This window comes from Sycon ciliatum, chromosome 6 (assembly GCF_964019385.1).
Source record: "Sycon ciliatum chromosome 6, ocSycCili1.1, whole genome shotgun sequence".
In the NCBI taxonomy this organism is placed as follows: Eukaryota; Metazoa; Porifera; class Calcarea; order Leucosolenida; family Sycettidae; genus Sycon; species Sycon ciliatum.
Genome location: NC_088648.1, coordinates 5,112,991 through 5,133,609, shown reverse-complemented (window position 1 = coordinate 5,133,609; position 20,619 = coordinate 5,112,991). Strand labels below are relative to the sequence as shown.

At 45.8% G+C, this 20,619-nt stretch overlaps 1 protein-coding gene across 1 annotated transcript in view; it reads left to right on the top strand.

Annotated features, from left to right (window-relative positions):
• LOC135819231 (sushi, von Willebrand factor type A, EGF and pentraxin domain-containing protein 1-like) overlaps positions 1-20,619 on the top strand; it is a 157,894-nt gene that overhangs the window by 113,719 nt on the left and 23,556 nt on the right. The window contains exons 20-22 of the mRNA XM_065332398.1: positions 1,676-1,852; positions 8,442-8,618; positions 16,766-16,942. Coding sequence (XP_065188470.1) covers positions 1,676-1,852; positions 8,442-8,618; positions 16,766-16,942 — 531 coding nt within the window. The remainder of the gene's footprint in view (positions 1-1,675; positions 1,853-8,441; positions 8,619-16,765; positions 16,943-20,619) is intronic.

Here is a 20,619-nt window from a genome sequence, read left to right as displayed (position 1 = left end):
AAAAGCTGGTTTCTTGGAAATCTGTGTTTCTTGATAGATGAAATCATCAGTGAAAAGTACACTCACCACACTGGATTCATCATCCTGACCAACGAAATTAGTTACAGTGGACCTACCCTTATAACGATATTTGCGTCAAACCAAGAAATCTTGTTATAAGGGTAATATTGTTATAAGGGTAACTGGTACATTTCATACACATACGTCATAATGCATGGATTTTGTTCATTTTTTACACTCTTTATAGCAGAAAACTGACGTACATGCCCATTGTGTACACAGCAAGGTGCCTACTGGTGCCCCCATTGCACTTCATCATGTCCCAGCGACTTATCGAGTGAAGCTTGCCCTACCTTGATAGTGGGCTTTACATATCCCCTGCTAGATATTGTTATAAAAATGGAAAATGTCGATTGGTCAGCCCATTTTATATCGTTATAGGGGTAATATCGTTATAGCAATATTGTTATAGAGGTAAGGCATTGTATACACAAGTCAATGGAGTGATTTGGTTTGCCAGAAAAAATATCGTTATAAGGGTAATATCGTTATAGAGGTTATCGTTATAAGGGTAGGTCGACTGTATCTTTCTTCTTCCCATTTTCTCTCTCCTGTCTCTCCGCCTCTCTGTATCTCTGTCTCTGTCTCTCCCTCTCTCCCTTCCACTTTTTCTCTCTGTCTCTCTTTTCTATCCCACTCCAACATGCAGTTACATGAATTTGAATGATGTGGTTGCCTGTTTGGGTGTAAATGCGGGTACAAGTACACACACGGTATTCGTGTCAGTTACAAAGAGGACGCGACAGAGAACAAAGAACGCACAAGGTGGATACTTTGGTTTATCTCTTTGGAGCTGAAAATATTCTTTTGTTGGAATCCAAATCTCCCTCTTCTGTGTAGTGTCAATAGGTTAACAAATATGTAGGGCTCACTTCACCAGGAAAGGCTGTAATCGCTGAGATTCAAAGCGATACATTCCAAGGCGTACTAGTATTTTCAAGTGCCGGTAAAATCGTTTGACGAAGTCTTTGATGGTCAAGAGGTAGACGGTTGTTGAGGCAGGCAAGTCTTCCCTGTACCAGCACAAGTGCGCGTGCTTCCATTCTGTGAAGGAGAATCGTCGTTCTTCCGTATGTCGAAGCAAAACCATGGAGTTATTACTACGGCATTCTGGAGAGTGGCGGCGGAAATGGCTATCCTCAACATCGTGGCTCTCAAGCACAGCACACAGAAGCAACAGCGAGATTTGCAGAGCGATCACAGCCTAGTTATTTGCAGAGCGATCACAGCCGAGTTATTTGCTGCAACTGAATAAGCTCTATTATAGTCACACCTTCGTCTGACGACAGCGACAATTCCTCTCCACAAGACGCTGAGATCTCTGAATCAGAGGAGAGTGATTCAGACTAACCGATCTCTCTTACGTCCTTGTTGAGCAATAACAAGTTTCATTTTGGTGAGCAGATCTCTATTTTCGATTGTGAAGCGTGAGTTATTTCGAGTCATTTGAACTATAAAAATACGCGCCAAGTTTGGCTTGTCGGACGTAGTAATTAGATCATGAGTTTGACTTCCTACTGTACTTTCCACTGTTTATAGGACAACGAATGCCTACTGAGTCCAACATAATTACATCTTTCTCTCTTATTGAATCTTGTGCCCTTGGTTCTTGCAGTTATATCTGACTATTGTGATCCAGTACAATCTCCTGACAACGGCATGGTTCTCACACGTAATCAGTCGATTGGCGCCGTAGCAATCATATCTTGTTACACTGGCTACAACTTATCTAATGTCTCTTCGGTCGTTTGCTCTAGCGGTGGAAAATGGAACCACAATCCAGAGTGTTTGAGTAAGTGTTTGTGACCACTACTTTCACTCTGTTACTCATCATAGGACAACAGTAGGGCAAGGCTAATTTGTAGTAAATCTGTATTTCATGATGTGTGCAATTGTAGGATTCTCTTTCCTAGCACAAGATTCCCATTCTCAGGTTTCACCAGGCACTCAAATTGCTCATATCGATAGTATTATGATCGCACCAGAGCAGTTCAGGACAAGACAAAAGGGGAACGGTTGACTTCAAGATCAAAGCTAGAACGACAGAGAAGCTCAGCAGCACAACGGAAAAGCATGCGCGGCTGATACAAACTTAGAGTAGAGGAGTAGAAAGATAATGATCTATCACGTGAGGTAGCTCACTAGTACGGATATCACAGATAGTAAAACTTGTCATAGAGGAGAAGAGAAAGAAAAGCAAGAAACATGTGAGTATGCGCGCAGCTTACAAGGCCAGCGATTCGTCACGTGGACAGGAGCAGGAAATACGAAATACAAATGTAAGAAATAACAATCGTCATGCAATGACTACAGTAATACTCAAGTAATCATTGGCCTATACTACACAATTCCCCTCCTCTCACCATTCACGGCCTCGTGAATAATAGGCAAGCAGGGCAAAACAATTAAAGTTATAATATAGAAGAAGAAACAATTACGGGTATACAATGACCTTACTACAAAACATAGTCACCATATCTCGCAGTAACAGTGCGGATCCGGCCTGATCGACGCACTAATACTGAAGTAGCAATAGGGAGGAGGTAGAGGTGATACGGCAACATGCGGCGACAACGGAGGCGTACTCGGCACAGAGTCATCGGCATCATGTGGCACAACAGGGACAAAGTCATTAGCTGACAAACTCACTGGGTCGGGGAGATCATTGACAGAAGACGGTAAGGTAACTGGGCACGATAAAGTAACTGGCTTCAAGCGATTGAAGTGAACAGTACGTTCCACTCCATTCAGCAATAGCGTGTATGATGTCGGACCATGAACACACACAATAGTATGTGGATCAGACCAGAAACGATAAAATTTACGGTGCTCGCCAGCACGGATAACTGGATCATGAAGATATACTTGCTGACCGACAACATAAGGCTCACCATGACCGCGACGGTGATAGAACTGTTCTTGAGACGCATGAGCAAGATCAGCATTATGACGGGCTTCAACGTGAATATTCCGCAGAGAATTGTCGAGACTACGGACATAGGTATGCATATCAGTGGAAGGTGGCGAAGGTAATTTGAACACAATATCAGCTGGTAACCGGACATCCGCACCATACAGAAGGCGCGCTGGACTGAATCCAGTGGACTTATGCACTGCAGCACGATATGACAACAAGACGAGAGGGAACGTTGCATCCCACTCCGTACTGGTTGGAGTAATGTGGGCACGCAGAAGACCTAGGAGAGTGCGGTTGACGCGCTCCACCAGACCATCGCCAGAAGGATGATACGGTGTGGTTTGCGTCTTCCGGATACCAAGGAGACGGCAGATATCCGGAGATACTTATGGCCCTGTGACGTTTCAGGCAGAGGACCTACAATGTCCAAGGCAACAATTTCGAACGGATAACCGGCAATAATTGGCTGAAGTGGTGCATGGTTTGTTTGATTCTTCGCTCGAATCTGTGCACAGGTGTGACAGCATCGAACAAATTCGGTGATGTCAGAAGCCATTCCAACCCAGTAGAAACGCAGACGAGCTTGAGACAGGGTTTTCTCCACACCAGGATGGTTAGCAGTAGGAAGAGAATGTACGGCGATCATGGCTCGCTCCTGAAGTGAGCATGGTACGACCAGACGGGGTGACTCACCAACGTGGTCTTGATCCTCAAAAGGAGGCAGTACATACAAGACGGAATCCAATGATGCAAAGACAACTGATCAATCTGTGACCAGATAATCTTGACAGTTCGACTAACACCAGAAATGTCATCAGAGCGTTGAGCATCAGCTATAGCAGCACAGTGGCGGATCCAGGATCCGAAACAAGGGGGGGGGCACACTACAGGCTCAATGGAACAAGTTTACTTTTACAATGACTTTTGTGATACTCGAACATGTAAATGTATGGGCACTATTGGTATAATATAACAATCAGCAATTGTACCAACCAAACGGAAAAAGACCTGTTTTATGATGTTTGTGATGTTTTATGAATTGATGTAATTATTTAGTTCAAGTTGTATAGTTAAATGATTAATTTCTAATGCTGGTATGCAAGTGTGAAATACTCGTACTATTAGTTCAGCTATCAGCAGTGATTGCGTTGGAAAGCAGCATACGCCTGGGCTTCATCCGTGCAAACCGGTCGATGACGGCATCCACATCAAGGGCGATGTCCTTATGGACGAAGAGTAGAATCAGGTCGTTGAGACGCTGATTGCCCATGGTGCTGCGCAACTTGGTCTTGATGTAGCCAAGTGCGGAGTTGCTGCGCTCAACAGTTGCTGTTGTGACCGGTGCAACAAGCAGAATCGTCAAAATACGCTGGACATTTGGGAACGAGACGCCAACGAACGCCAAGGCAAGTGAAGTTTGCAAGGCAAGGACAGGAAAATCTACGCATTGCCATGCGAAGTTTTGGACTGTGTACTTGCACTTGTACCGTCTTAGTTTTCGTAGTACGAGTACAGTGCAGTACTAGACCAAAACCGTAGTTCTGGTGCGCACGGATCGCGGATCGCGGAATACAGATCGACGCGACGAGAGTTGACAGTTCACAAGTTCAGTACACGCGTACCGCGTATCGATCTACGGACCCGGTGAACCAGTGCATGAATGTGTACAGTGCATGCAGTACAGCGACTGGGTCTTGTCATCTACACAGGAAGTGCGCGCGAGCTCGGTTTCGATCGAGATCAGTAAAAAAAAAAAGTCGGTCGGCGCTTTTGAAGGGGGGTCACGTGCCCCCTTCGCCCCCCCCCCCCCCCCCCCCCTCTAAATCCGCCACTGGCAGCAGATGATAGATCATTCAGCTCAACGGTGGCACCACTGGATGTAGCCGGCGCAGCATCTCGCGGCGGCGGAGCCGGAGCAGCATCTTGCGGCGGCGTTGGTGCCAGTGGCGGAGACTCACTGTGCACATGTGCTTCAGGTTTGGCTAACAAGCGCGACAGACCATCAGCATTCAGATGTTGGCGACCTGGACGGTGGACGACTCGGAATTCATATTCGGATAAACAGTCAAGCCAACGTGCTTTCCGTCCACGGGGTTCCTTCAGGTTCCGGAGTGCAGTCAACGCAGTATTGTCCGTCCTGGCAACAAATGGTCGTGCCAACAAGTAGTGCCTGAAATACTCCGCAAACTAGACCAGCGCAAGGGCCTTACGATCGCTAGCATCGTAGTTGCGCTCAGCTTTCATCAGTACATGGCTGCTGTATGCGATTGGTCGCTCAGTTCCATCCTGGACCTGGCTGAGGACCGCACCAATCGACACATTGCTCACATCGGTGTCCAGAATGAATGCACCCGCTGAATCTTCAAACTGGGGGCACGCCATCACCGGCGCACTGGTAAGCGAACGCTTCAGCACCTGGAATGCCGTTTCGCAAGCTTTCTCCCATGCAAAGGGAGCATTCTTGCCTGCCAGAGCAGTCAGCGGAGCAGCACGCTGGGCGAACCCGCGGATGAAGCGGCGATGATATCCGGCGAAGCCAAGGAACTTGTGGACAGCTCTGACAGATTTCGGAGTCTTCCAGTTCCTGACCGCAATGAGTTTGTCCTCATCCGGGGATATGCCCTCCGCTGACACGCGGTGTCCTAAGAAAGTGACCTCCTCTTGGAAGAAGGAGCATTTCTTCAGATTGAACCGCTGCCCAGCGGACCGAACTCGCGCGAACACGGGCAGCAGAATCTGGAAGTGGCCAGACAGCAATTCGCTGCCATTCAGGACATCATCCAGTCTCTCCGGAGGCGTGGGTTCGAATCCCACTGCTGCCACCAATGTAGGATTCCCTTTCCTAAGACAAGATTCCCATTCTCAGGCTTCACCAGGCACTCAAATTGCTCATATCGATAGTAAAATTTGTCATAGAGGAGAAGAGAAAGCAAGGAGCACGTGAGCATGAGCGCGGCTTACAAGGCCAGCGATTCGTCACGTGGACAGGAGCAGGAAATACGAAATTCAAATGTACGATTACAGTAGTACTCAAGTAATCATTGGCCTATTCTACACAATCATCAGCTTAAAGCACTCTTAGCACATTGGCTGGATCATCATGGGCAACTACATTTCATATGTTTTTCTCTCTTTTTCTGTATCATTCACTCTCACTCTTATCCTATCTATCTAGTTCTTCATCTATCTTGCTCTGTCTCTCCCTTTCTCTCTCTCTCTCTCTCCCTCTCTCTCTCTCTCTCTCTTTCTCTCTCTCTCTCTCTCTCTCTCTCTCTCTCTCTCTATCTATCTATCTATCTCTATCTCTATCTCTGTCTGTCTGTCTGTCTGTCTGTCTGTCTGTCTGTCTGTCTGTCTGTCTGTCTGTCTGTCTGTCTGTCTGTCTGTCTGTCTTTCTGTCTATCTGTATATCTACCTATCTATCTATCTATCTATCTTTCTCTCTCTCCCTCTCCCTCTCTCTTTCTCCCTCTCTCTTCCCCTCTTTCTCTCTCTCTCTTTCCCTCTCTCTCTCTCTCTCTCTCTCTCTCTCTCTCTCTCTCTCTCTCTCTCTCTCTCTCTCTCTCTCTCTCTCTCTCTCTCTCTCTCTCTCTCTCTCTCTCTCTCTCTCTCTCTCTCCCTCTCTCTCTTTCTCATTCTCTCTCTATCATTCTCTCTCTCTCTCTCTCTGCTCTCTCTCTCTCTCTCTCTCTCTCTCTCTCTCTCTCTCTCTCTCTCTCTCTCTCTCTCTCTCTCTCTCTCTCTCTCTCTCTCTCTCTCTCTCTCTCTCTCTCGAAGTATCTATCTTTCTGTTTTCTATTTCCTCGCTGTGTGTCTCTGTCTCTAGCTTTCTCTCTTAGTATAAATCTTTATCCCTCTCCTGTCCACCAGTCTCTATCCCTCTCTATCTCTCCCTATCTCTCTGTCTCTCCCTCTCCCCCCCCCCCCCCTCCCTCCCTCCCTCCCTCTCCCTCACTTTTCATCTCTGTTTCCCTCTCTTCCTCTCTGTGTCTCTCTTTCTGTCTCTCTGTCTCTCTGTCTCTCTGTCTCTCTGTCTCTCTGTCTCTCTGTCTCTCTGTCTCTCTGTCTCTCTATATCTCCGTCTCTCTGTCTCTCTGTCTCTCTGTCTCTCTGTCTCTCTCTCTCTCTCTCTCTCTCTCTCTCTCTCTCTCTCTCTCTCTCTATCTCTGTCTCTCTCTCTAGGCTCTCTCTCTCTCTCTATCTCTCTCTCTCTCTCTCTATCTCTCTTTATCTCTCTCTCTCTCTCTCTCTCTCTCTTTCTTTCTTTTTTCTTTCTCTCCAAACCCCACACGCAGCAAACTAGTTGTAATTCTAGCTGCTCTTCCATGTGAAGTACCAAGTAGTTGTGTGCCGATGCACAGCTCAAACTATTTAGCACATTCCGTGATTACCGGAAGAAGCATGTGTGTGATCTCCATCCCACACAAGAGCGCTTAACTGCGACAAGAGCAGGAGTGAAGTACTCAATCAGAACTGTTTCGTCCTTTGTGGACTCATCAGAGCAGTGCAGAAAAAATGAGGCCGAACCAAATAGCATTGAAAATTAAATTTTCCAATACAGGTCCTCCCTCATTATAACGAGTCCGGTTAGAACATAAACCCCTTAGTAAATAGAAATCTGAAACCCCCTGGCGAAACATGGTCTATACAACTGTTTACAGGTCCGGTTACAACATAATCCGTTAGTACATAAAATCCGTTATAACGACCTTTTGCCCAGGTCCCTGGAGTGCCAAACCCTCAGTATAAGACAATATTGACCATGCAGGACCAAGGCCAAACCACGTTGGATAAAGCCGAAAGAGGAAACGCATTATGTTTATGTATTCGTGAATATGGACGATCGTTTGCATCCAAGGAAGAGTTATGTTGGAGATTTTCAATTATCTTATAACGAGTTGAAGCATCGATAATTTATGTTGTTTCGAGGGTAGCCCCGGTAAGTACGAAGTAGTGCCTATTTCACCTTTAGCTGCAAGTCCTGCTACAAGATAAGTCTCGTTATAAGATAACTTTTTCGATGGCCCAGAGTTTATCTACTAACGAGGGAGGACCTGTACCATAATTATTTAAAGCAGGTCCGAACGCACCTTGCCAGAGTGCTCAAACTTGAAAGTCACTGAACTCTCCATAACACACGCAACAAAGGCACCACCCCACACGAGAGTGCTCAACTGCTACAAGAGCAGGAGCAAAATACTCGATCTCCGGACACCGCTGTTTCGTCCTTTGTGGACTCATCCGTGCAGCACAGAGAAAATGAGGCCGAACCTGATAGAAATGAAAAAGTATATTTTCCAAAGCTATATTTAAACCGGGCCCGAATGTACCTTGCCAGAGTAACCTTGCCAGAGTGCTAAGGGAAAAAAATGGAGGCTTATCCAATTTCGAAACGAATGCCTTCTGAGTCCACCATAATTATATCTTTCTCTCTTATTGATTCTTGTGCCCTTGGTTCTTGCAGTTATATCTGACTATTGTGATCCAGTACAATCTCCTGACAACGGCATGGTTCTCAGACATAATCAGTCCATTGGCGCCGTAGCAATCGTGTATTGTAACACTGGCTACAACTTATCTGATGCATCTTCAGTCGTTTGCTCTAGCGGTGGAAAATGGAATCACAATCCAGAGTGTTTGAGTAAGTGTTTGTGACCACTTTCACTCTATTGCTCATCATAGGACAACAGCAGGGCAAAGCTAATTTGTAGTAAATCTGTATTTCATGATGTGTGCAATCATCAGCCAAAGCACTCTCAGCACACTGGCTGGATCATCATGGGCAACTACATTTCACATGTTTTTTCTCTCTTTCTCTATCTCATTCACTCTCACTCTTATCCTATCTATCTAGTTACACAAAGGCACACGATGAAAACCTTGGCAAATTAATTCCGTTGTTTGCCAAGGTTTTCATTGTGTGCCTTTATATACGCCGCTCTGCCTGAATCAGGCATTGAGCACTCTTGCAGAACCAAAGCATATTGCCTCTGTGTATCTATCAAGTTATTCACCTCTCTTGTTCTCTATCTAGTTATTCACCTCTCTTGTTCTCTATCTCTCTCTACTTCTCTCTTTCTCTCTCTCTCTCTCTCTCTCTCTCTCTCTACTTCTGTCTCTCTCTGTTTCTCTCTGTCTTTGTCTCTGTCTATTTATCTATCTATCTATCTGTATAGCCATGGCCAGCAATCGAGGAAATCTGGGAGTTGTAATTTGCGTACTTCTCCGAGGTGTGATCTTTGGCCTGGGCCAAGCACAGGCAGAAGCCCTCTGCCGAAAAAAAACCCTGTGGCCAATACGAGAAAAATAATTACAGGCACGGGGATCAGATACAGAGAGATCAAAGTTTAGCTGCTTGCTGAGGCAGTAGCGATGGCAATAGGGAGTTTGTCACATAGGCTGGGCACAATGGAGCTATAGATGTGCTGAGCAATGTGAGCAAGTACCTACGGAAGAGATGACAAGTGGTAGGATGTTTGCTTTGAAATCTCGTCTGGGGTTGATTTGCCGGAGGCTGAGTGGAATGCTATTAAAGAGATCAAGAGAAGCATAGATAGGGGGTCCCTTAGCCGGTTTGTACGTGTTGTGGGTAGCTCAAAGGTTCGGGGAACCTGAGCATGCGAATGGGTTGTATTCGGGGTAGGTGAATTGCAAGAAGGTGTGGTGGTGCATATATATGATGCAGGCTATGTGCAAGAAGGATATGGGACAGGGTACGGCGGCTGCTGAGTGATGGCCATTTGAGTCGGTGCAGCAGCACGGAGTGGGTTCTGTGTTCAAAGAGGGGGAGATGCAAACAGAGGCGAGCGGCACGCCGTTGGATGGGCTCAAGCCGGTCGTTCAGGGTTGCGGGGAGGGGTTAGAAGACGGTGCAAGCATACTGTTGTTGTTTAATACTTCGATGTAATCTTTGTAGCTAGCCAAAGTTAGTTGCTGTTTTGAGCAGAAACACTGAAAATTGACTAATTAATGCATAACTTCTACTCATGTACTCATGAACTCAAGCATGAAGCTTCACTTATTTTTGCTGTTTTCTGGAATGGATGTTGCTCTGCGGCCCTTGGTCAACATTACCCGCACCCGTGGAGCATCTGAATAGGACTACTAGCATGTCTTGTTACCGGTTTGAAAGTGGACAGACGACTTCCGTGCCTTGAAAAAGGAGTAGAGAGCGACAAAGGTACATAATGTAGCTGATTAAAGAGTATTCCTCTTACATTGACAAGACAAGAAACTGATTCTCAGACAAACGTCCGCGTGGCGGTGGTCGTACAGTTTTCCTGTGGATGTTTTAGTCGTTTCATTTCGTTCCAATATCAGTATTGTAATGGTGAAGTGGACGGAATAGTTGTCTTCTTAAAGGCTTTGTTCGGCCGACTTTGTTTCGTCCTCGATGAAAAGTGATGTTGAAAAACGGTCAATTTGCAAAATATATTAATTTTCAATATACGCGATGACATGAGATTGCTGGCTACGCTATGCTATCTATTTATCTATCTCTCTCTCTCTCTCTCCCTCTCTCTCTCTCTCCCTCTCTCTCTCTCTCTCTCTCTCTCTCTCTCTCTCTCACTCTCTCTCCCTCTCTCTCTCTGTCTCTCTCTCTCTGTCTCTGTCTCTCTCTCGTTCTCTCTCTCTCTCTCTCTCTCTCTCTCTATGTCTCTCTCTCTCTCTCTCTCTCTCTCTCTCTCTCTCTCTCTCTCTCTCTCTCTCTCTCTCTCGATGTATCTGTCTCTGTCTCTGTCTCTCTGTTTTCTATTTCCTCGCTGCGTGTCTCTGTCTCTAGCTTTCTCTCTTAGTATGTTATGTACCAACCATTGATCAAACATCATCAAGTCATTATTGTTATTGGAAAAAGCCTTGGAAGAAGACCAGACTAAAAAGGAACAAGAAGCTCTTGTGCGCATGCGCAATACATAGATAGTGAAGTAGTGCAGAGTAGTAACATTAGTACTACAGAGAGAGACACCACAATTCCTCCCCCTTAAAAAAAACAAGCAAAAAAAACAAAAAAAAACAAAAAAAATATAATTTATCGTTCATGCACAAAGTAGTACTAGTGTAATATGAAATGTCAGTAATCTACTTGTGATACAGATACTGACTGTATTAATAGATATCTATGTTCGCAGATGGGGTATATACGGTAATAATTATGTCAACTACAATACACAGTGTTCCAAGGTTAGAAATCATGTCAGTCGACATAATTAACAATCGATCTATCATAATGTCCCAATATTGAAAAAGTCCATCAGCGTGTCATAATCAGTCCACCAGTCTATCAGGCAATCCTAGACTCACTGGGAAGCAATCAGTCTGCCAGGTGGATGTGACTGACGCGAAGAACGACGCACAGCGATCGTAACAGACTTACCACTGCTGGACGACTTACTACTCTGATCTGTCTCAGGTAGTGTATCTTGCGTCAGAATCTGTTCAGATCCAGTCAGTTGAGCAGCGCACTGTGGAGTTGGCACTTGTAGACTTGACTCCTTGCTGCTGTTAGCTGGTTGACTTGACTCCTTGCTGCTGTTAGCTGGTGTAGACTCGCGACACTGTCCACTGAAACTTCCATTCACGTTGAGAGAAGCATGGCGAGTATCCGGTAGTTGCGGTGGTTGTTCACCCTTGTCGGTAGCAAACATGCTAGCTGGTAGAGCGCGTGGTCGGATCTGGTTACGGTGTCTCTTCCAAACACTGTCTCCAACTTGCACCTGGTAATTGTACGAACTCAGAGTTGACAACACAATACCAGGAATCCATTTGCTACCATGACGCCCAAAGTTCAAAACAAATACTGTCTGACCATTTGTGAACTCGGGTTGTTCATTTAGCGATTCTTCAAAACGCTCCACACTACGCTTGGTTTCGGAGGGGCGTAACACATCGTAACGGGTACGGGGTTGGCGGTTAAACATAAGCTCCGCTGGAGTTTTTCCATTTGCCAACGGTGTCGTGCGATGCGACAGTAAGAAACGGCACAACTTTGTGTTGAGCGTTTCATCACACCGATCCACGGTCATTAACTTCATCTTCTCTTTGAAGTACCCAACATAGCGTTCAGCTAGCCCATTAGTAGCTGGGTGTCCAGGCGCTGTTTTCGTGTGATGAATGCCATTTTCACGCACAAAGCGTTGGAACGATTCGCTGGTGAACTGACTGCCATTATCAGACACCAAATGCTCGGGTAAACCGAAAATCGCAAACAAGTGCCGTAGTGCCTCAATGACGCCATTGGTCGTAGCATGAGTCATTGGGACGATATCTAAGAACTTGGTGTGAGCATCGATAATTACCAGAAACATTTTACCCAAGTAAGGTCCAGCAAAATCCAGGTGGATTCGACGCCATGGTCCTGAAGGCCAAGTCCAGGTTCCGCAAGATTTCGGTGGTGAGCGAGCATTTGCCTGGCAAATATCACACATTTTCACAGTTTCTTCCAATTGGTTGTCAAGATTTGGCCACCACAGGTATTTCCGCGCCACTCTTTTCATACGGACTATGCCCATGTGCTCTGAGTGTAGATCACCCAACAGAACATTCTGAAGTGAACTCGGAATCACTACTCTATCATTCCAAAGTAGTACATCACCCTCCACTGTCAGTTCAAACCTTCGAGCGAAGTACGGTAACAATTCAGTGGGGACACTTACAGGCCATGCCTTCCGAGTGTAGGTTAGTACCTTGCCAAGTAATGGATCACCCTTTGTTTCTTGTGCCACGAGATCTGCATTTGCAATGCCCTCCTCTGAGATTAAAAGAACGTGCCCAGTCACCATTTCAGCTTCAGTTGGCACTCCTTCGACTGGACTACGAGACAGGAAATCTGCAATGTGGTTGCTTTTCCCAGGAATGTGAGTGATTTTGAAACGATATGCGATCAGTGACAATCTCCATTTCTTTAACCGATTTGACAGCATTGTAGGGACTGGTTTGGATGGATCCAGAATTGAGAGAAGCGGTTTGTGATCCGTTCGAATTTCGAACTCACGACCCAACAAATACTGTTGAAATTTGTTTGTCCCAAAGACAATTGCTAATGCTTCCCGTTCGATTTGAGAGTAATTTTGTTCCGCTTTCGTGAGTATTCGAGACTTGAATGCGATAGGTCGCAGCACCCCTCTCTTATCCGGTTGTAATAAAACGGCTCCAAGACCCTTTCCGGAAGCATCCGTTTGCAAGATTAGTTCTCTTTCCTGGTAGTAATTTGCCAATACGTGATCCGACGTTAATATTTCTTTCACCTTGCGGAAAGCTTCATTTTCTCGTTGGTCCCAGTGCCATTTCACATCCTTTTTCAGCAAGGTGTACAATGGGGCCATTATGTCGGCAAAATTCGGTATGTACGCACTGAGATAGGTAGCGGACCCAATAAATGATTGGAGTTCTGCGACACCTGCAGGTGGTTTCGCATTTCGTAGAGCTGACACTTTTTCTGAAGTGGGGGACATTCCGCTTCCAGAAAATCGGTGTCCAAGATAGGTAACTGAATCTTCCATTATTCGCACCTTGTCTGGTCTAAGTTTCAGCCCAACTTCCTGCAGACGTTTGAGTACCCTTTCCAGATTTGCCATATGTTCGTTTTCATTAGCACCCGTAATCAAGATATCGTCAATGTACACCATGCAGCCTGGTAGATCCGCAAGAACATGTTCGATAGTTCGTTGAAAGATTGACACAGCCGAGTTTATGCCGAACGGTAATCTCGTATACTCAAACAGACCTCTGTGAGTAGAGATGGTAGTGAAAGCTCGGCTTCCCTCATCTAGCTCTAGCTGATGATAGGCTTGTGATAAGTCCAATTTCGTGAACTTACAGCCCCCTGCCAATTTTTCACGTAGCTCTTCAAGTGTTGGCAATGGATAGTGTTCACAATCCGAGTGCTTGTTTACTGTTAACGAGTAATCGCCACACAGTCGTATTTTGCCATTTGGTTTTTCTACTGGTACCGTTGGTGATGCCCATTTAGCATGATCTACTTTCTTGAGCACTCCGTCTTTCACCAGTGCATCCAGTGACTCTTCGTATCTTTGCTTTACCGAAAAGGGTACTGGCCGTGCCTTGCAAAACACTGGATTTGATTCATCCACATGCAGAGTGATCTGCGTTGTATTCAATTTGCCAATTTCCTCAGTGTCGAACAGTTCTGGGAATCGCTCAATCAGATCCTGTACGCGCACATGGTTTACTCGCTGACGCCTGTTTTCTTCTTGCTCAATGAACAGGTGCCATGGCATTTTAAACCTTGACAACATGTCTCGACCCAGCAGGGATGGACCATTCGATACAACACGTACAAGTACAGGTTGACAGTCACCCTCGATAGTGATAGGTAGTGACATCTCACCCAGACATTCAATAGATTGACCAGTATAACCTTGCATTCGTATAGTAGATTTTTCCAGCCTTTCGCAATTTCCGTTTGCGTGCACAAAATCATTTTCACTCAAGATCGTTACGGGACTCCCTGTATCTACTTCCATATTCACAGATGCCCCATTTACATCTACGTCAATTTTGAAAGGACCCACTTTCGAGTATGCATTTCCATTCACGTAGTAAAGAGACAGAGGCACAGACACAGGTTCGATCTCACCGGTTTCCTGGTCGTCATATTCGGTCTGGACGAACTTCACGGCTCGGGCTTTTTTCTTCTTGCAAGCTCTCTCGATATGGCCAACGATCTTGCAGTACCTGCACTCAGTTTGTTTGAAGTAACAGTCGGCGGCTTTGTGACCAGGTTTGTCACAACGGAAACATTTCTCGGCGTTGGTGCTGGCTGCTGACCTCATTCTCTCACTTCTCTGAGCGCTGTCTCCGGGACGTCTCGACTTCACTGCATGCACTGTCGTTGCAGGTTCAAATCTTGCAGCATCCTTGTACGCTGTCTCGTACAACGTAGCTCTCTCCACTGTGGTGGCGTACGTGTCCGAATCCTCAGCCTTGCTGAGAATCTCCTTGGTCATGGCGTGTGAAACCAAACCCTTTACAAAATTGTCGCGCAAGGCGCGGTCCAGATGATCTCCGAACTTGCAGTCAACAGCGAGCCCGTTCAGTCTAGCTGAAAATTCAACAATTCTCTCTCCCTCCTTCTGCTCTGCTTGATTGAATTGATGCGTCGCAGCAACAGCACTCACAGGAGGTCGATAGAAAGTGGTCAGGATTTTGACAATGTCGTTGTACTTCTTGCTTCCAGGTTTGTTCGGAAGACACAAATTCTTTAAATTCGTATACGCGCTGGCTGACAGCTGGGAGATGAGTACTGCAGCCTTTCTCTTATCCGCAGCATCCTTCTGTGCAGCATTTGCAGAGCTGGCCAACTGCCCAATGTCATTTGCGATAAAAAAGAACTCTAGACGTTCCGCATACTCCTCGAAATCTCCAGTATCAAATACTTCTAACTTTGCCTGTTTGGCCATCCTTTTACTTCGTCGCCAAATTGTTATGTACCAACCATTGATCAAACATCATCAAGTCATTATTGTTATTGGAAAAAGCCTTGGAAGAAGACCAGACTAAAAAGGAACAAGAAGCTCTTGTGCGCATGCGCAATACATAGATAGTGAAGTAGTGCAGAGTAGTAACATTAGTACTACAGAGAGAGACACCACAAGTATAAATCTCTGTCTTTCTCCTGTCTACCAGTCTCTGTCCCTATCTATCTCTTCCTCTCTCTCTGTCTCTCTCTCTCCCCCCCCCCCTCCCTCCCTCCCTCTCCCTCACTCTTCATCTCTGTTTCCCTCTCTCCCTCTCTGTGTCTCTCTTTCTGTCTCCCTGTCTCTCTGTCTCTCTGTTTCTCTGTCTCTCTGTCTCTCTGTCTCTCTGTCTCTCTATCTCTCTATATCTCCGTCTCTCTGTCTCTCTGTCTCTCTGTCTCTCTGTCTCTCTGTCTCTCTGTCTCTCTCTCTGTCTCTCTCTCTCTCTCTCTCTCTGTCTCTCTCTCTCTCTGTCTCTCTCTCTCTCTTTCTCTCTCTCTCTCTCTCTCTCTCTCTCTCTCTCTCTCTCTCTCCCTCTCTAGGCTCTCTATCTCTCTATCTCTCTCTCTCCCTCTCTCTCTCTCTCTCTCTCTCTCTCTCTCTCTCTTTCTTTTTTCTTTCTCTCCAAACCCCACACGCAGCAAACTAGTTGTAATTCTAGCTGCTCTTCCATGTGAAGTACCAAGTAGTTGTGTGCCGATGCACAGCTCAAACTATTTAGCACATTCCGTGATTACCGGAAGAAGCATGTGTGTGATCTCCACCCCACACAAGAGCGCTTAACTGCGACAAGAGCAGGAGTGAAGTACTCAATCAGAACTGTTTCGTCCTTTGTGGACTCATCAGAGCAGTGCAGAAAAAATGAGGCCGAACCAAATAGCATTGAAAATTAAATTTTCCCGTGAATACCATAACTATTTAAAGCAGGCCCGAACGCACCTTGCCAGAGTGCTCAAATTTGCAAGTCACTGAACTCTCCATAAAGCAAGCACCAAAGGCACCACCCCACACGAGAGTGCTCAACTGCTACAAGAGCAGGAGCAAAATACTCGATTTCCGGACACCGCTGTTTCGTCCTTTGTGGACTCATCCGTGCAGCACAGAGAAAATGAGACCGAACCTGATAGAAATGAAAAAGTATATTTTCCAAAGCTATATTTAAACCAGGCCCGAATGTACCTTGCCAGAGTAACCTTGCCAGAGTGCTAAGGGAAAAAATGGAGGCTTATCCAATTTCGAAACGAATGCCTACTGAGTCCACCATAGTTATATCTTTCTCTCTTATTGATTCTTGTGCCCTTGGTTCCTGCAGTTATACCTGACTATTGTGCTCCATTACAATCTCCTGACAATGGCATGGTTCTCACACATAACCAGTCGATTGGCGCTGTAGCAATCATATCTTGTTACACTGGCTACAGCTTATCGGATGGCTCTTCAGTCGTTTGCTCTAGCGGTGGAAAATGGAATCACAATCCAGAGTGTCAGAGTAAGTGTTTGTGACCACTTTCACTCTATTGCTCATCATAGGACAACAGCAGGGCAAGGCTAATTTGTAGTAAATCTGCATTTAATGATGTGTGCAATCATCAGCCAAAGCACTCTCAGCACACTGGCTGGATCATCATGGGCAACTACATTTCACATGTTATTTCTCTCTTTCTCTATCTCATTCACTCTCGCTCTTATCCTATCTGTCTAGTTATTCACCTCTCTTGTTCTCTATCTCTCTCTATCTCTATCTCTCTTTCTCTCTCTTCCTCTCTCTCTCTCTCTCTCTCTCTCTCTCTCTCTCTCTCTCTCTCTCTCTCTCTCTCTCTCTCTCTCTCTCTCCACTTCTGTCTCTCTCTCTGTGTATCTCTCTGTCTCTGTCACTGTCTCTCTCTATTTATCTATCTATCTATCTATCTGTCTAGCCATGGCCAGCAATCGAGGACATCTGGGAGTTGTAATTTTCGTACTTCTTCGAGGTGTGATCTTTGGCCTGGGCCAAGCACAAGCAGAAGCCTTCTACCGAAAAAAACTGAAGAAAATGGTTGTTTGAAATCTTTTATTCTCACGATGGCCTGTGGCCAATACGAGAAAAATAATTACAGGCACGGGGATCAGATACAGAGAGATCAAAGTTTAGCTGCTAGCCAGTTTTTACGTGTTGTGGGTAGCTCAAATGTTCGGGGAACCTGAGCGTGCGAATGGGTTGTATTCGGGGTAGGTGAATTGCAAGAAGGTGTGGTGGTGCATATATATGATGCAGGCTATGTGCAAGAAGGATATGGGACAGGGTACGGCGGCTGCTGAGTGATGGCCATTTGAGTCGGTGCAGCAGCACGGAGTGGGTTCTGTGTTCAAAGAGGGGGAGATGCAAACAGAGGCGAGCGGCACGCCGTTGGATGGGCTCAAGCCGGTCGTTCAGGGTTGCGGGGAGGGGTTAGAAGACGGTGCAAGCATACTGTTGTTGTTTAATACTTCGATGTAATCTTTGTAGCTAGCCAAAGTTAGTTGCTGTTTTGAGCAGAAACACTGAAAATTGACTAATTAATGCATAACTTCTACTCATGTACTCATGAACTCAAGCATGAAGCTTCACTTATTTTTGCTGTTTTCTGGAATGGATGTTGCTCTGCGGCCGTTGGTCAACATTACCCGCACCCGTGGAGCAGCTGAATAGGACTATTAGCATGTCTTGTTACCGGTTTGAAAGTGGACAGATGACTTCCGTGCCTTGAAAAAGGAGTAGAGAGCGACAAAGGTACATAATGTAGCTGATTAAAGAGTATTCCTCATACATTGACAAGACAAGAAACTGATTCTCAGACAAAAGTTCGCTCTGCGGTGGTCGTACAGTTTTCCTGTGGATTTTTTAGTCGTTTCATTTCGTTCCAATATCAGTATTGTAATGGTGAAGTGGACGGGATAGTGCTTTTCTTAAAGGCTTTGTTCGGCCGACTTTTTTTCGTCCTCGATGAAAAGTGATGTTGAAAAACGGTCAATTTGCAAAATATATTAATGTTCAATATACGCGATGACATGCGATTGCTGGCTACGCTATGCTATCTATTTATCTATCTATCTATCTATCTTTAGCTCTCTCTATCTTTCTCTCTCTCTCCCTCCTTCTATCTCTCTCTCTCTCTCTCTCTCTCTCCCTCCCTCTCTCTCTCAAACGCACACACGGCAAACTAGTTGTATTCGTTGCTGCTCTTCCCTGGGAAGTACCAAGTAGGTGAGTGCGGATGCACAATTCAAACTATCCAGCACATTCCGTGATTTGTGGATGAAGCATTTGTGTGTTCTCAACTCCAATCAACTGCTACAAGAGCAGTAGCGAAATACTCAGTCTGCGGACAGGGCTGTTTTGTCCTTTGTGGGCTCATTAGCGCAGCACAGAGGATATGAAGCCGAACCTGGTAGCCATGAAAAATATACTTTCCAAAACAATATTTAAACCAGGCCCGAATGTACCTTGCCAGAGTGCTCAAACTGACAAGTCAGTGAGCTCTGCAGCATATACATTATGTCTAAGGAAAAAATGGAGGCATGTACGTGTGGAAAAAACGAGAGAGCTTGGAAGCTCAGGGCCCTGCGCTATGCTTTGTTGCCTAGCTCATCGTGCATGTTGTTAGAACTGATGGAAATGTGTTTTCCTTTGATCAGCTACATCATTGTATTGCAAAAACGTTTCAATGAGATACTGAAGTAACGTGTTCTGCATAGCTATGGGACCGGCGCTGACTCTGCCGATCACGGGCGTTCTGGAGTCGACGGGATGTCTGTAGTGACGTTTCCTGGGACCGGCGCTGACTCTGCCGATCACGGGCGTTCTTCTTCTTCTTATTATTATTATACTGACGGCAACTAACATCCATTCTGATTGCATTTACTCTTCTCCCTACTTCGTATTTCTTTCCAGATAATCTCCCCATATAGCAGGGAGTCGTTTACATAATATGACTTCCTGCTATACATCTACATGGCTGTATATACGTTATAATTATTATGCTATCGGCCTACACGCGATTCCCGGGCTGGTCAACAGGCGGCCCTGCCAGCCTGCAAGTTGTCCGTCACTGATACAACGAAATTTAAAAGAAAAAGAAAAAAAGGCCCAACCCTGCCTGGCCAGCTATTTGGACTTACGGGGTCGCCATGGCAAATAATAAGTAGTAAAAATGAGCCGGTGTGGCTGTGAAAACAGTCTATATGACAATATTCAGTCAGCCATAATGGATGCCTCCGCAGCGACCACAGCTGCAGATGACGCGACAGGAGCATGGGCAGAAAACATGGATCGGCTACCACGGACACACATTACACTGGCCCGTATTTGCGCTACGCTAAGACGACACCGGATGAACGCCATGGTGAGGGAGTAGGACTCACCGGTCTTCTCTGCAAGCAACACAGCAATTCTCTTGTACATAGCTGACGCACACTTGCTCATGCCGCCAGTCGTAGAGAACACGGCCGGGACAAACGAGGCATGCTCTACATCACGCAAGCGCTGTTCGTACGAACGCTTCTTTGCCTTCTCATGGTGGGTGTAGGATGCGGAGACGGAGGAGGAGCGAGCCAGCCTGCTGTGGGATCTCGGCCTCGCACCCAAATGAACACAAAATGTTACTGCACTGAATGCATTCCCCCGATACACTTCGCATATATACTCATTCTCTTGAGGGTACCGTACTCTTGATGGTACGGGACAGGTACGGGATAGCGCCAGGCATGTCGATGGCACAAACAAAAATATTGTGGCCAGCTGTCTTTGCTGGTACGGTACAGTACGGGACTGATACGGGATAGCGCCAGGCGTGACACAAACAAACAAACAAACAAACACCAAATTAAAGCTGTGTGGACCCTGGCTAGCGCCAGACGTTACTGAAGTAACGTCTTCTGCCTAGCTACGGGAATTAAAATTCAGCTGAACAGATCAAAAACAGCGTGAAGGTGAAGAAATAACTAAACATAGTAAAGGAGCAGCATTCCTGACTCTCTTCCAAGAGGACTAGCACCAAACAATTGAAGTGACAAAACATATTCCTTCTATACACATAGTTCAGGGGACAACTTACAAATATAAAACGCTACCATAAAAATGTTTCGCTCGTCGGAGGTAGTAACTAGATCATAACTTTGACTTCCTACTGTACTTTCCACTATTTATAG